The 16,600-nt window shown below is 38.8% G+C and overlaps 1 protein-coding gene across 1 annotated transcript; it reads left to right on the top strand.

Annotated features, from left to right (window-relative positions):
- Nucleotides 1-1,993: 1,993 nt before the first annotated feature.
- On the top strand, nt 1,994-15,960 carry LOC113480531 (serine/arginine-rich splicing factor 5-like). Its single transcript, XM_026849354.1, has 7 exons — nt 1,994-2,128; nt 5,610-5,680; nt 6,043-6,129; nt 8,437-8,509; nt 12,313-12,386; nt 13,362-13,472; nt 14,429-15,960. Exons 1-7 carry the CDS (start codon nt 2,003-2,005, stop codon nt 14,718-14,720), a joined length of 834 nt encoding a protein of 277 aa, XP_026705155.1. The 5' UTR covers nt 1,994-2,002; the 3' UTR covers nt 14,721-15,960.
- Nucleotides 15,961-16,600: the final 640 nt, after the last annotated feature.

The raw sequence follows: 16,600 nt of genomic DNA, 5'->3' as shown, positions 1-16,600 counted from the left end.
GGCTGGGCGTAAAGCTTTCGCGGTGGCCGCGAGGAGCCGGAGGGGCGATCGCCGCGGGGCAGGCCGGCGCCTCGGGGCCGATGAACCCGAGGAGAGGGGCCTCCTGCTCCCGGGAGGCGGCGAGCCCGGCGCAGCCCCGTCCCGTCTCGACTTCTCAAAAAGACGGACGAGCAGATGGGCTTTGGGTGCGGGCCCATGCTTCCCCAGCGCTTTTCCGCCGGTGCGTGGTGTCTTGGGATCCACCAGCGAGCAAACGCGATTGCATTGTGCTAGGAACGACGTGTGAAGCTCTGCGGCTTGCAGGTGTCGATACAGATTTCACGTCCATTCGGCTTCCTGATGTTTGCATAAATAATGCCGACGCGGACAGTTTGCACGTCTTGCAGTGTGTCTGTGACAGTTTCTCAGGCAGTCAACTTCCATCTACCCCACGCTTGTTTCCTCCTGTGATTCTTCTCTCCCCCACCCTTGTTTTTCTAGAACTAAGAACTGAAAATATTGAGCAGCAGTTATGCAGTGGTTTTAATCTGTCAAATCTGTGGTGTTCCCAAAATGAGTGCTGTTGCCAAAGTGACTGTTCTTGCCGTGTTTTAAAGTACACAGTTACGTAAGTCTGGCCTTCCTCTGCAGAGGCCTTGTCTTTCCCTTAATACCCACTGCTGGCCTTGCCAGTGTTTGTGTGGTGAAGGTGCGTCAGGGAAACAGTCTCTCAGAAGGCTAAACCGCTCTGCGAGGGAGCTGAATCAGTCCTGTGAGCTGGATTTCCATGTGGGCATAAAAATGCAAATGTTAGCACAAAGAAGGGAATGGTTGCAAAGGGCAGCATAGGCTCTAGTAAGGGAAGCCCAAAACATTTCACGTGAAAGCGATTAAATAGCTATCACTTCAGGTTGTGCTTCGGGGACAGTTTAGGCTCATCGAAGTAAGTGCTGTCCCACTTCGACCTCTCTCCCCATAGGAAGCCTTATACCGTCTTCCAAAGTTCTGGCACTTCTCTGATGGCATAGTGAGTGCGAGTAAAGAAGCTAATCAATAGAAACCTAACAGGTGTTAACATACGCAAAGTAAATCACGCTAATTCAAAATACTGCATCCGAATTGTCTTGAACTCCTTTCACAGCTAATGTGATATGTTGCCTGTTTACTCTGTTTTACAGCCCAGTGTTGTAATATAAGATCACATTGTATTTCCACTCCTTAGGGCTTGGATTCTTTGTTTTTTGTATGACAGCAAGCTTGTCGAATGAGCCAAATAATTAGTATTTTTCCAGTTAGAAGAACTTAAAAATTTCTAAATCGCATAAACTGATAAAGTGATGTACTCAAGGTAAACAGTGGAACTTCCATGAAATATCTCAAATTATGTATCCTGGATCTGTAGATAGTTTTGAGATTCTGAATATCTGAAACAGCCTCTGTTTTTGCCTGTGTTGAAACAATAACAAAATGTTTCTTCTTCATAACTTGATAGACTCTTAAAAATAAGTTATTTTATGGTTAGCGCATATTTAAATAATTTAAAACTACTTTTTATCCTTTGGATGCTAATATAACTTACTGCAGCAATTCGTTCAGGTGAAAGCAAAAGTTTGGTTTATGTTGTTATTCCAGTGATTAGCATGACAGTTTTGGTTTTTTTTAACTGCTGTTAGCCTAGTAAATTCATCTTGGAGCTTATAGAGTAGTGGTGGGGGTTGTGCTCTGTGATACAAAGCTTTATTAGTGTAACAGCAAACAAAAACGTTTCAGATACAAGAAGTTTTTTAAATTACATGACTGAGAAGGACACAACTGGAAGCTTTGTGTAGATTCTGCTAGAAGTCAGTAAGACAGGATTTCCTCACTTCTCTGGCTATAGAGGATTGAGTTTTTGACGTCTATACCTGGAGGACAATAAAATCAAATCCTATTTAACCAAGATTTCTGAAATGTAAAAGTGATATAAATCACCCTATTTGTTAATCTGGTAAATGCTGTTTTCTTTATTAGCATCAACCTTAAGATGAGTGGCTGCCGTGTCTTTGTTGGTCACTTAAGCTCACGTGCTCGGGAACGGGATGTGGAGAAATTCTTCAAAGGATATGGACGCATACGAGAAATCCATCTAAAAAATGGATTTGGATTTGTGGTAAGTAATACCTTGGTTTTCTTTCACTTGCTTGCAGGTACTAGACTTGCTAGGCTAATATCAAGGAAGGGAAGATGCTTAAGAGAATAATAGTTCCAATGGGAAATGGCAAGCATTAATACACATTTCAAACTGCTTTTCAGATGTTGGGATTACAGATTTACCTGATTTTGATCAGGTTTTGCTCAATCTTGGTAATATTCTAGCTACATTAAATACATTGTCTGATCATCATCTGCCATGGATTTAAATTTTATTCCTTATTTGTGGAGACAGTATAAATATCCTGTTATGGCATTACAAAAGTCAACAAAGTCTTGACCTGGAGAAAGGTTTACATAGAACCACTTATGTTCCTCTTTTACTCCTAGTCTGCTTGGTCATATCTCTAAATAATGGCCTGATATTAAAAGCGTAGTTGGCTAAGACAACAGGTGTAATAGGTGCATGCTGCTGGATTTAAGCAGCACAGCTTTGAACTCTTGCACAGCTAAAGTTAGCCATATTCACCATCAGTGTTCATCTGTGTCTGTCGGGCTATTAAATGAAATACACAGTTCCTTGGATCTTAAGTTTCCTAACGCTGCTTTCTAGAATTCTATGCTCCTAAACTGTTGTCCAAATTTTTACAGCTTTACAGGTGCCCAAGCTGACTCAGGATCAGCCTATTCTTAATTATTATCTCCTGAGAACTGAGAATTAGCTGTTCTGCAGCACTGAGTTAAAACTGGAAGGGCTGATGCTGCTGTTGCACTATGGCAGGCTTACATGCCTGTCATAATGCTGAGGTCAGTCCCTTGGGCGAAGCTGTGGGAAATGAACAAAAAAACAACCTTTGCCTACTTAAGTTTCATACGAGTATTACTTGACTCCTACATGTGCTGGTTCCTGATTGCCCTGCAGTATGAGCTGCTGCTCATTGACTACTGGTAGGTAAATACCTGCCTCCTCAAGTCCGGAGGTAAATGGCCAGTCTAGATGTAAACCTGAGTTTGTTTAGTGCCTCCTGTCCAATTTCTGCTATTTCTCAGTCGTCTTTCCTTGAGCGTTCCTCTTCTCTTCGTGGGCAGGGCTGTTGACTCATTCAGGAACAACTTCTGTTTAACTCTTGTACGTGAGTCAGCCAGCCAGCCCTCCTTCCTCTCTTCTCCAGTTCCTAGGCAGAAGCATATTCTTTTCAAAGCTCACTAATAAGCTTGAATAATTGTTTCATAGCTCTGTCTAAAAAAATCCTTACCTCTGAACAAAACTTTCCTCTCTTCTCCCTGTCATCCCACCACTGTGTACCTGCATGAGGAAAGCACTTCCATCACCTCTGTAACTGTGTTTTAGGTTTTGGAAGACTCTGACTGGATCCCCTTTGAGCTGCCTTATCTTCAGGCTGAACAAACGCAGCGCTCTCAACCTTTCCCTGTTCTCCAGCATTCTGATCAGTTTTGGTGGGCCTCTGCTGGTCCTGCTCCAGTTTTTCAGTGTCTTTCTTCAGCTGGAGGGACCAAAACTGGACACAGTGTTCCAGGTGTGGCCTAACAAATGCCAAGTAGAGTAGAATAATCACATCCCTTGGTCTGCTGGTTGTACCCTCACTGATGCAGCCCAGGACGCGGTTTGCTTTCGTTGCAGCAAGGCCACACTGCTGACTCATGCTTAGCTGACTCTCCACAAGGATTTCCGTGTCCTTTTTGGCAGAGCTACACTCCAGCCTCTCAGACCCCAGCCTGATCTCCTGTTTAGGATTATTCTATCCCAGGGGCAGGACTTCACATTTATCTTTTGTTAAAACTTGCAATTCTTGTTGGCCTAATTTTTCAGCCTATCAAAGTCTCTCTGGTGTTTTTTCCTTCTGTTATAGCTATTTCTTCTCCCACTTTGGTGTCAGCCACAGAATCGGTGAGGGTGTGCTCAGTCCTGTCACCCAGATCCAGACTTATAAATACATTGAATGGCTTTATCCTCACTTATCATGGGCTGTCAGTTCATCTTCATTTTCGGTTATTTAAAATCCATATTTATAAAACCTTTTGCAAAACCAAGTGATTTTGATTGAACATTGTTGTAGTGTCAAAAGCATGTTTTGTTGTGCTTAATTGAACTCATTGCTTGATCTTTGAAACTAATAATATTTACTTAAATATTGTAGATTTCACTGCAGAATGTTTTCAAACTTCAGACTATAAAGCTAGAATGTAAAGCTAGATAGACTTGCAGACATTCTGTGTGTTAGAAACTAGGTGAAATCATGGGAATTGTAGGTGGTGACTATCGATAATCTTAAATGCTGAGCCTAAATGAATTTTCTGAAGATGATCTTTGCATCATCTTGCAAGGATGTGTGATGTTTCACTTGGTAGTGAAACAGATTTCAGTACAGAAGGGAGAAGATTGCTTAAGCCAGTATTGCTTCTGAAAAGCTGTTCATCGTTATGCAAACGTTTTCTTTGACTTGAGAAGCTGCTTCTTTGTTGTTCATTGCTCTCAAGCTGCAGTTCCACAATTTTTTTTTTCTCCATCTACACTGTTGGTTCAGGCAGGCCCTACCCAGCTACTTGTTCTGACTGCTTGCTTGCTTTCCTTTCTCCCCTTGCCTCATATGGTGTTACCACAGTTGTTCAGCCACATAATGAACCTACCTGGGAAGCTTATCTAGTTGAAAAATAACACTGTCTTTTTCACCCCACCTCCTGCAGAAAGTGTGCTGTTTTTCATCTGGATAGGCTCCTTGACCTAGTTTCCTGCAGAGCTGTACAGACAGCTTTGCCAAGAACCAGTGGGCTGGATAGTGGGCAGAGGCTATTCAGGCTGACTAAAGCAGCACCGCTGCCAAAAGCGAAGCGACAGATTACGTCGTGAGTGTATGGAAACGCATGTTGTAGCTGATCCAGCCCTACAGGTGGCCAGTGCTGAAGAGGGGCTTAAGTTTCTTACTCTTCTTACACAGGCCTATTTTTGCCAGACTAGTGAGCTGAATTTGCTCAGGAAAAAAATCAGAAGGGCTTTTTTTCTGGTTTACTCCTTCTTTGACGATTCAGTAAGAATTGAATCAACCCCAGAACTCTTTAAGAGGCTTTTGGGAGTGCACAGCTCTCCTGCTTTTGTTTGCAGTTGATCAGCTCATGCTGTTATATAGGATTTCCCTGTATGTGTTTTAAACTGTATGCCTTAAAGTAATGCCCCCACTCTCCCAAAAAGTATTTTAGTTATTTCGGTAATAAACCAGGTAATTTAATTATTTTATGTAGGTCCTTCAAATAGTTACACTGAAACAACTGAGGGAGGCATGAGGAATTTGTGGAGTGGAGGGAGAAGAAATGGTCATGAATGGGAATATATTGGCTTTTCAGTCATAAATGTACCCGCTTCCTTGGCCAGACTTCTGGCTGGTACTTGCTGCAGAAATGTAAAATTTATAAAGAAAGCATGTTTTCTAGCATTTGAATGTACTATGAGGGAAAATACTTTTTTATTCCTATTTTCTTTCTAGGAATTTGAAGACCACAGGGATGCTGATGATGCCATTTATGAATTAAATGGTAAAGAGTTGTGTGATGAAAGGTAAGCATGATGCCATAATTTTCCTTTAAGAACACCAAAAGTGCATCTGTCTGAGTTCAGAAAATAAGTTGATGAGAGCCTCACATCATTTGGAGTGTTGCCCTTCAGTTTGCAACAGTCTGAATTACAAACCCATGCCAATTTTCATGAGACACTGAGGGAGATGAATGAGATGAGAATACCCCTGTTCTGGCTCTTTAAGAAATGCCAGTGACTGTGTTACAAATCCTTGCTTGCAAGGGCAAGATCATTCTTGTTCCTGCACATGTGCTTCCAGTTGCAAAAGACTTCGGTCAGTGTCAAACACTTAAAGTTTGTTTTTTATTTTTTATTTGCTTGTTTTGTTTTGTTCCTTTCATAAGGGTCACAATTGAGCATGCTCGAGCCCGAAGAGGAAGGGGCAGATTCCCACAACGGTTCAGTTATTACCAGTCACAGAGTGGATCTAGGTAGGTGGTCTGGGCTCTGTTTTCTACAAACACAGTAACTGAAGAACTGTACTGAAATAATGTTTTCTTCTTGTGGTTGGAGTTAGGGATCCAGCTCTTGTTTCCTTGTATAGCTTCATGAAAGAAGTTTTATGTTCTCAAACACTGAAGGTCCGTTGCTAATTATTCACCTCCTCTGGCTGAGGAAAACGTGGATTTTAAAGCAATTTTAACTGGCTTGCAGAGGTTCACAAACCTGTTACAAAATGCTTCCTCTCCATGTGTAGGCACTACACTGGTCTTGCCTTCCTACTTTTGTGTGGATGATGTGAAGGAGTAATGCTGCAGTTGGATTGGGCGTTCTTAATGCTAAATCAAGAAAAATGCCAGAGCTTCTCTCGTGAGGCTTTTGTCATTAAACTGAGCTTGCAGGCTAAGTAGAGTTATTGTAGAGCAATAGTTCAAGGTATTTACTGTCTAACTAAGCTTTCGCATTTCCAGTTGTATGGTTATCAAAATGCTTACTTCAGCAGAGCATACAAAAGGAACTGTATTTGAGAAATAGTGCTAGGGCACAAGATACAAGCATGTGTGGAAGTTTTAAATACCAATTGACTTAAGTTTGCTGACCAAGCAGGTGCCTTGCTGAAGGAGAGTTTCTGTCCAACAATGGAATCTGAAAAGCAGGATGTAGCTCATACCTAGAATACCTGTAGTGGACGTACAGTATTTATGGAGTTGTTCACTTCTAATGGTTTGAGCCAGTGGCAAAGCTTGTGCCAACTTGCAGTGGAGTTTTGAAAGTTGTGCAGATTTGCATATATTCCACCAAACAACTACACATTACATCTTTGTGCTTTATATCTCTACCTGTGTGAAGTAAATATTTATGGAGTAATTTACTCTGTAGAAACATTTATAGCTGTGGCTTGTGCAGAGTAGAGTTTGGAAGAAAGACGAAGACTTAACTGACATAAACCTCTGCATTTGTTTCAAAATCAAAATTGCTGCCAGTTACAAACCAGTGTCTGGAGCATCTAATTTGCATATGTAAGTATGCTAATTAGATTATTTTTTCTTTAGTGGCAGTAACCTTGATGCGGTATAATTGGTCCGAGGTCCAGGCTAAAAGTGGACTTTTAAAGTAGGAAGTGTGATTGAAGGTCGTGGGCATCTGACGTTGTAGTCATGTTCATGACGTCAGACTGCCGATGCCAGACAGGAGGAGACTGCGGTTTGCAATAATGGAAAAATGAGACTCAGCCTGCCAGTTTTGGGACTCTGGGACCTCTGTTTAAATGCCCGGAAGATCTGGATGTTCTGAAAAAAATTGGGACACTTTGAGGTATGCACTGAAATGAAATTGCCTATGCTTCAGTGTACAAATCAATACGCACAATTTAGGATGATGTTTCTGTGGGAGGAGAAGATGAGAATAATTTTCTCTAAGGTCAGTGTTCTTGATTCTTGAATCTTCTTGTAGTTGTGCAAAGTGGTGCCATTGTTACAACCCTGCATTACTTACCAAAAGGCTGACAAACCTTTTTCCATAGTTCTCAGATACCTTTGGATTCAGAATGACTAGGATTGGGAACAGAAATGACCTCAAAGGGCAGTATTCTTTCCAGATGTCTTCTGTATGAACATTTTCAAGCCACGTTTTTATTTTTGAGAGGGTCTTTAATTTTTAGTTAAGTGAAAAATGTCGTCTTTCATTCAGGATCTGTAAATTGCCAGTTATTTCAGGGCAACCAGTCACCTAACCCCAATGTTACTGAAATAAGAAAGAATATTTCTACCAAGAAAAATATCTAATACAGGTTACAGTTTATAATTTATAAATATTGGCAGGTGATTTGGAGTTTAGAAGCATGAACTAAGATGCCTTTAAGTTGTGCCTTCTGTCTCCATGACATGAAGTAGACTTTATCCTACCAACTAAAAAAATTTTTTTTAATTGACCTTTACATGAATGTCCTGTATGTGTGAGCCAAGCCCATCAAATCCCAAAATTAATCTAATTTTCTCTATGTTATTTTCGTTCTACTAGGCGCTTATTTCAGTGTATCTATGAAAAATTACAGCTATATTGACTGCCTTGGTATAAAGTTCTTCATCAAAATCCTTTTTAATCCCCTTATAGCAGCTCTCTTCTTGTAGTGGACTCTTAAATATATTCTTGACTAGGGAGAATCAAATCTGCAGTCCAGCAACAAGGAAAATACTTAAATCTCTCAGCAAGCTATAGAAGACATCAGATTTCTTAAGTTCTAAATTCCTTACACTGGAGACTTTTTTCTTTTTTTTTTTCCCTCTGAACTCTTCTAGCCGGTATGGACCTCCTGTTCGTACTGAACACAGGATCATAGTTGAAAACCTTTCATCCCGTATCAGCTGGCAGGTGAGTTAACATCATCTTTTTTTACACCTATTTCCCTACCCTGTAAGTAGACTTCTCTCAGCCTAGTTTTTTAATAAAGCCATCATAAATATTTTAACCTGAATAAAAAATAAGCAAAAAAGCTTCAGTGATTGCTAAAAATTAGCATTCAGACATTTTAAAGTCTTTTGTTTCACAGCTGTGCAAATAGTTCTGTAACTAGATTTTGCAGTTGGGAGCTGATTTTTGCTTACTTGTGTTTACCAGCTGATAAAACTTTGGAAGATTCTAGATTGTTTCTAAATTTATTCAAGCATAGCATCCATTCAAACTACATCATCTTTTTGTATTGTTACATCTGGAAGTGCATGCTTTTGAGTGAAATCTGTATTCTTATGTTTTGCAAAATATTTTTGTGACGTGATGCATGATGGGAATCTTTAGAAAGCTACTGTGTAAAGTATACTTCTGCAGATATTTTTGAAAAACCCCAAACTCAGTAATTGTCTTTTGAAGCTTTCTTACCACCTTTCTTCTTTTTTTTTTTTTTTTTTTTTTTTTTTTTTTTTTTCCCCTTGCTAATGTTTTGCTCATTTTTAGCTGGCTTTTAACAGAATAACTATATAATAAACTCCTTTACTTGTGTTCTGTGTAGTATACAGTCTAGAGAAAGCTTTTTAAGGGCATAGAGACAGATACTATTTACAGAAGCTGAGTGAATAGTGGAGTTTAATCTTGTTTCATTAACCTTTATATTCTTTGAATAAAGAGACTTTAATTAGTGTACTGAAAGATGCAGTAGAACATGTTGCATGTTCAAAGCCTTGATCTTGCAGCTAAATCCGCAGGAGGAGGCTGTTTGGCTTGCCTGGAGCTCTACGGATGTGTTTCATAAGCGCTTGGGTACAGTCCATGCAGATAAACAGTTGAACTAGGTTTGTTTATCTTCTGCATGACAGGTTCAGAAGGTTCATAGTTGTACAGTTGTGTTAATTATTGAATAACCAAAAAAAAACCCTAACTTCTGAGTTGATGTGATGAGCAAGTGGATTTCATCTAAGTATCTTCTAGGTATGCTATGCAGTTATGTGTGTGAAGAGATTGTTATAAAACACAGTGCTTGGAAACAACAGTAGGGACCAGAAAAGTAAGCTAGAATGGAGTGTTAAGGAGAATAAATCCTATAATGCTGTTGAGTGTTAAATTCTTAACTTGGAAAGAAAAAAAATAACATTTCTGTAACTTCCTTTTTCTTAGGAATATTTATAATGGCTTTATGTGTACTACCATTTTAGAATGAGGCCCACCCAATTCAGATTTCATACTGATGAACCTTTAGGATTCTGATTAAAATGTTTTAATGACTCTCTTAAATATATGGTAAACTAGCATAAGAGAACTTGCTTTTTGATACCTGCCTAAATAGAAATCGTTTGAAGCTAACATCCACATTCATTTAATTCTGAAGCTGCTGTACTGCTTTGATACTAACTATAGTGTTTTAATTTCTTTAACTGTGCTACTCACACAACAGATTAAAATAGCTAATACATTAACAGTAGTGACATTATTCTTCCTTCCTAATCCCTGAGCTTCTAGCAAGAACAATAGATATAGAACCTTTTTTTTTAATTTACACACTTAATTTCATCTTCAGTGTGGACAAATCCCCATCTTTGAGAACTCCTTTAAAAATTACTGTGTTTGGATATTTAAAAAAAAACACAAATAAAATTTGTATTCAGATCAGTTTCCTCAAATTGTTGACTATATTGTTAATAGATAATCTCATATCTAAGCAGTAGACAAACTGTCAGAATTCTCCTTATTTTAGTGATCATATTTATTCATGTTCCAACGACCCTCATTAGTTCTTCAATATCAGTGAATTTTCAAGCAGTTGGGAAAAGTAAATCTGTGTTACATCAAGATATAATTTTTAATCTGTGTTTTTCCTTTTTATGGTTGTCCTACACCTTATTTTCCTTTGCTGCTAAGGACAAGAGGGTATTCTTGTGCTGTTTAAGGTGAATGAGAACAGTAAACTTAGGCTAAAATTTGGCTGTCCCACTGGTTGAGTAAAACCAGATAATTTTAAAACATTCTCCTAATAGCAAATACTCTGTTGAGCTTTTATAACACATGCATGCTTACTCTCTTTCGAGCGATAATGTTGGCATCTTAATCATGTTGACATTATTATTAAAAAGGATATTTCATTATGATGATCCTTAGGATGCAGTGTACAGTGTAGCAGGTCTGGGGGTGGGGGGGTGCGGCTCAAATTTAAAGCCTGAAGTTACTGAATTAGAAAATAATTACGTAGATTAACATTTTCTAACTTCCTTTTGACTTAACAGTCTTGATCTGGTTAAGCTCTCATTGACTTGAGCAGAGCCAAAATTTTGTTCTTCGTCTCTTAAACTGGGATAAACATACTGAGCTTGAAGTGTTACTTTTAGTGGTACTTCAGGACCCATTTCTCATATGCTATTAATGTTTCTTTGTGTTAAGCACAAGTGAAACAAGGAAAATATCTACTAGTTTGTGTATGCCAGTTTTTAAAACTGTTGAATTTGACTTAAGGGATAAGATAAAACTAAGCCTTCTTATATTCTATGGCAAATGTTCTAAAGTTTTTTTCTTGGCTTTTTCTTTTGTAGTCTTCGTCCTTAAGCATATTTCTAACCAAGTGCATTTTGAACCTCTTCTAACAACTTTGATTTGGTTAACCCTCATTTTTCTTGTGTGGAGGAAAAAGAACCAAAGATTTGGGGGTTTTCTAGTGGCTGAAATTCTAGGGTTTGGCCTGTTTTGAATTTTCCTTTTGGTTCCTATGACACTCCTGTTTTTTGGCGATCTAGATCTTGGTTTGCCTGGGTTTGATCTCGATTGGCTAGCACAGATCATCCTCGGGTTCTTTAGCCACTTCTGGAGACTATGTCCAGTGCTTTCAGGGCCTCTGGTACCTCCGTGAAGCATATTGCTATGAGCCATCACTCTGCCTTTCTCATGTAAGAGAGTTCCTCTTGGCCAGCTAGGTATTGGACAAGCAGCTCTTTGCTTAAGGTACCTTCTTAGATCATCTGCCACTTGTGGCATGTTGCGGTAAGTAATCTGGGACTATAAAATACCAGATACTGTTTGGCAAAAGTACTGCTTTAACTTATACAAATGTTTAGCTTTTTAGTGACCTTTTACATTATTTGTTTGTACTTTATCCTATTGCTGAGCAAGTAATTTTACACTGTCTGCGTGATTAGCCTCTATTAAGTTAAATAAAAGGGTGTCTATTGATGTGGCACTAGTGTGACAGATACTCAAGTGAAACATAAGAAAATTTTTCCCTTTGTAAAATTCTTAATTACATAGTAATTACACCTTTTTGCTTTTAAATTTGCTGTGAAGTTGGGGGAGGTGAGCATATAGAATGAATTTGTCTACGTATATTGTCATTTAGCTGGGGTGTTACTCATGAAAATCTGCATTTAATACTACATTGCTTTTCATCTGTTGTAGTTCTGATTTCAGTGTGTTTGTTGGTGTTAAGTATTGTGTTTTCTTAACAGCTGGTTTGGGGATGTAGGATTATTTTTAAAGCAATATTTTATTCACTGTAGTTGTAAAAATAAGGGATCTTTTCTATATGCAGCTGCTATTAATTACATAGGCTGTTTCAGAAACTTTTTTCTAAATTATATATATTTATATATATTTTTAAGAAGCATTAAGCAGTTTTAGCAGAGGAAGTTTTAAGGGGGGTATTACTTCTAGATGACTCATTTCTGTCCTGTTTAAGGCTGAGACTTTAACTTTTACTGCAGGACTTGAAAGATGTCATGAGAAAGGCAGGGGAGGTCACCTATGTGGATGCACACAGAAACAACAGGAATGAAGGGTAAGTTCATTTTGCGCCTAAATCTCTGTGATATCTGAAACTGTTAAAGGCAAGATTATCCTTCTGGTATGAAAGAAATGAAACATAAATCTATGGTGTGGCTTAGATACTGAAATTTCTCCAATAAAAAAAAGAAGGCAAAACACAAAAAAGCCACCCAACCCACAAACAAACTGGCAATGAGTAGGAGTTCAGAAGTGGTACTGAACTCAGTCTCTGTTCTTTACCATGAAAACAGTGTGTCAAAGCAGAAAGGGAAGGGAGAATAACTTTCAGCAGTTGAGTTCTGCTGTCTTAACTTAAAATTTATTTATGTATAATCATTTATGATCTAGCTCCTGAGGCTAAAATACCTCCTGTCTGTGGCTGCTTTGCACTTGTTCAACAGTCAGAGTCAGGGGAAATGACCATAACTAGTCTCCATAGGGTGTACCTAGCTGTCTGCTCTCCAGTCTTAATTCTGCAGACTACAAAGGTCCTGTATGACAAAGTGGGAGAGACAAAAGTATGAATAGAGTGTACGTGCTGGCAGAACAGTGCTCTAGGGCCACTGCAAGCAACTGCAACTTAAGACTTTTTCTGAGGGGAAAACAAATATTTTTTAAAAAAACAGGGTTTTTCTATTCACTGTTAAAAATCTAAATAGGCAGGAGAGTCTGCAAGTTTGTTTTTTGAACAGCTTTAGAATGCAATTTAGTGGAGGTCTGAAAGATATTTCCTCAGCTGGTATGGGTTTGTGTAGCTTCCTGGATTTTCTTCATCCCCTTGCAGATGAGAGTTCTGGTAATGTTTAAAATGTGAAACGTGTGGATGACTAGGCTGTTAGTGACATATTTTCCTTTTAACCAAGTTAAAAATTAGCTTTCAGAAGATAAAGCATCAAGTTGTGAATCAACAGATTGAAAAAGGCCCAAACTTGTTCTTGCTTTTTCAGTTTCTCTGAAATGTTCTCTTTTTTATCTTGATGGTATATAGGGTTGTGGAATTTGCATCTTATAGTGATATGAAGAGTGCACTGGAAAAATTGGATGGCACTGAGCTGAATGGACGCAGAATTAAACTGACTGAAGATCACAGAAGGCATAGGTATGTCACCTGACCAGATAAAATTTTGCTGAGGGCATGGATTTGGGTAGTATCTATGCCAGAGTTTTATTACCTAATTCTTTGGCCCCAAGCTAAATATCACCACTGCACAGAACCACTTTCTAGCAGTGTAAACAGATTTAGATAAGAGCTAGCTTGCTGAAAACAGGGTAAATGGAACACTTTTGGATGAGAGTAAGATTATTTTTTTTTTTTAAGATAAAGCTTGATATTTAAATGAAAGGACTTTAAAAAAACCCCACAATTAATTTTGGTATTAAAGGCCTTATAAATTAATGGAAAGCTGCTTCACAGTCCTGTGAAATCTCTCAAATATCTGTGAAAGCCAGCTTTCTTATGAGAATAAAACAGTTAGCTTGCTTGCATTATTCCCAAAGCAGTTCTGCCATTTAGTCATTAAAAAACATGTTAGCGTTGGCTCTTTCATTGTGTCTCTTAAAAATAAATCCATTTCTTTTTGTAATAAAAGGGATGCATAACCAGAGAAGGTGGTAAACTCTCAGGACTTAGTGTGCTGGTATTCCATGCCTTTAGAAACTTTTTTAACACCTTGAAAGAAACTCTTAACTAATTTACATGAGCATTTCTAAAGGAATAAATACCACAGGTACGAACTGCATTTCTGTGCTTTTCTTGATAAATGGTTAAAAATTTGTTAGTCTCCTCCTGATGGGGGTGGCAGGAAGGCATCTTTTATTAGGCAGTTCATGTTTTGCCAAGCTATCAGAGAATGTCAAGGTTAGAACTTCAGGCCTTGGCCTAAGAAAAATATTGTTGTGATGGAGCATAACAGAAATCTAGCAGCACTGTGAAATAGCTGAATGCTGTGCATAGCCCGTTCAGATGGATGTGCTGTGCATACAAAGTAGCTGAGAATTTAAATTATTTATATTTAGTAGGAGGTGAGACTACAGCTTTTAATTGTGTTTCTCTAGAAGCAGATCTCGATCAAGGAGTTACTCAAGATCTCGCAGCAGGTCCAGGTCTACAGGATCTTCCAGATCGGACAGCCGGTCCAGGTCCAGGTCAAGATCAAGGTCCAGGTCCAGGTCTCGTTCTCGATCCAGGTCCCGATCCCGATCCCGGTCTCGTTCTCGCAGTCGTACTCCTAAAAAGAGTTACTCCCAGAAAAGCCACCGCTCCAGCTTGATAGCTTCTTCCCCATCTCCCTCCTCTTCTAAAAGAAAATCTCGTTCTAGATCGAGCTCTGCTCATAGCCGTAGTTAACCTGCTCTTAAAAATGTATTAATGCATTTAATTTGATTCAAGTTTCTTGAAGACTTGAGACAAATTATACATGAGAACTGGGAGGGGAAGAGTTAACATGATGAAAGGGTAACCTCCTCTTACATTGCCAAAGTGCCTGTCATCAAATAGGCCATCTCTGTGAGGAGGGGCTGTCAGCTTTCTCCTTTCAGTGAAGTCTGGAGTGGGAAGTCTTTTTTAAATTTTTTTTTCCCTGCTATTAGTAAACATTTCTATGATAGATACGTTATGTACACATAATGCTGAGGTAATGGGATGAGACAATACGCTGCTTTTTCCCCTCTCTTGCCCCCCACTTTCCCCTCCACTTCCAAGGCCTTTGACTTCCAAAATACTACAGTAGCTTTTGTCCTTGGTATTAAGTCCGAGAACAGGAAGTATAGATTTTATTCCTTTAAGGTTCTGTGGCTACTTTTCTGTGTGAGAATGAATGGACCAGATGAATTTAGTTTAGAGTTACTTTTTTTTCCCCATTGCTTGGCTTAACAGGCTGTTCAAGTTCCAGCTTTAAATGACCTGGATAAAATGCTTAATTTGCAACAGACTTTGAGGAATACACATTGGTTAGTTGAATATTGCTTATTTGGATAGTGAATCAATATCATGTTAAGCAGTAACGAAAGCTGGAATTTCCTGTTAAAATTAGACGTACCATCCAGATGTCAGGATTATTGGGAATCCACTATAATAATTTTCCAGTAATTCACTAGTATGTGGTATTGTATGTAGAGGCCTTATTTGACAGGTGACTCCATAAAACTGCACAGAAATGTCAATATGCATGTCCATGTTTTTGATGTTTATAAAAGTGACATAGCTTTCATACCCAGAAGTATGATACTGAATAATATGTGTATGACTAGCAATAGTCTTGATGGAAAGGAAGGTTATTTTAGTAATGACAGCAGCAAAAATATCCCAGGAAAAGTGTAGTCAATTGTGACAGGAAAAGTTAATCACACTAAAGCATAAAGAGGATAATTTCTTTAAATCTTCTGAATGCACAGTTGTTTTAATTGATAGAAATTTCCACTGCAAATACTGTGTTCTTACAATTTGGAATTAGATTTTTTTTTTTTAACTTCTGTATCATTAAAGAAGGGAAACATTTTTGGGAAAAACATGTAAATTAATCCCAAAGTCTTATATGTGTTTAAATGTACTGTTCCTAATAAAATAAAACCTTTTTCTGGCTTACTTTGGTTTTGTTCAGTAATGTTACTGTTGCTGTTGTTCACTTCATACAGTCTTGCAAATGTGATCACAAGGAAATTTATTTGAAGGTGTACCCATAGAAACCAGTTATGACGTGTAAGTAATCAGATGCTGACTTAGAGGAGGACAAGGCTAGGATTTTACTGTCATGGCCACCAGAGGCTGTTTGAATGGATGGCAAATAGTCTTTCTGCAGTCCTTGCAGAGACATTGCTGTGGTACTTTCTTGTCCACCAGTTCAACAGAAGAGCCAGCAACCCAGTGGCCATAGGTGGTAGAATCTTCCTATAGGTATAATCATTTGTCACTTTTGAAATACTGTTCCAGAGATTCTTACATTGCCCACCCTGCTTCTGTGCCTCTCAGGCTTCAAGGCTGACACCCATTCTAGAGCAAGTTACTGCTAATCATGTTCCGTGCATGCTTGTCTTGATGTGATTGGAATATGCTTGCGGTTCAGAAAGAACACGAGGAACAAATAGAAATCTCTGCAAGGGAATTTTACTAGATAGGACTCTGTTGGGAAAGCTGGGGTATGCTCAGCTGTGTTAAGTGTTGCTTGCTTTGGGAAATTTGTTACACTACAAAAACCTCCCCAAAATGCCTACTGCCTAGCCGAGAACCTT

This window comes from Athene cunicularia, assembly GCF_003259725.1.
Source record: "Athene cunicularia isolate RWA chromosome 5 unlocalized genomic scaffold, athCun1 chr5_part1, whole genome shotgun sequence".
In the NCBI taxonomy this organism is placed as follows: domain Eukaryota; kingdom Metazoa; phylum Chordata; class Aves; order Strigiformes; family Strigidae; genus Athene; species Athene cunicularia.
Note: the sequence above shows the minus strand (reverse complement) of the source record. Positions and strands in the feature narration are given on the sequence as shown.

Bases quoted from the DNA above. Each gene is read 5' to 3' on its own strand.
- LOC113480531 (XM_026849354.1), top strand. From the start codon at position 2,003: ATGAGTGGCTGCCGTGTCTTTGTTGGTCACTTAAGCTCACGTGCTCGG. The intron at 6,130-8,436 runs GTAGGTGGTCTG...GAACTCTTCTAG, and splicing joins CAGTCACAGAGTGGATCTAG to CCGGTATGGACCTCCTGTTC. The intron at 13,473-14,428 runs GTATGTCACCTG...GTGTTTCTCTAG, and splicing joins GAAGATCACAGAAGGCATAG to AAGCAGATCTCGATCAAGGA.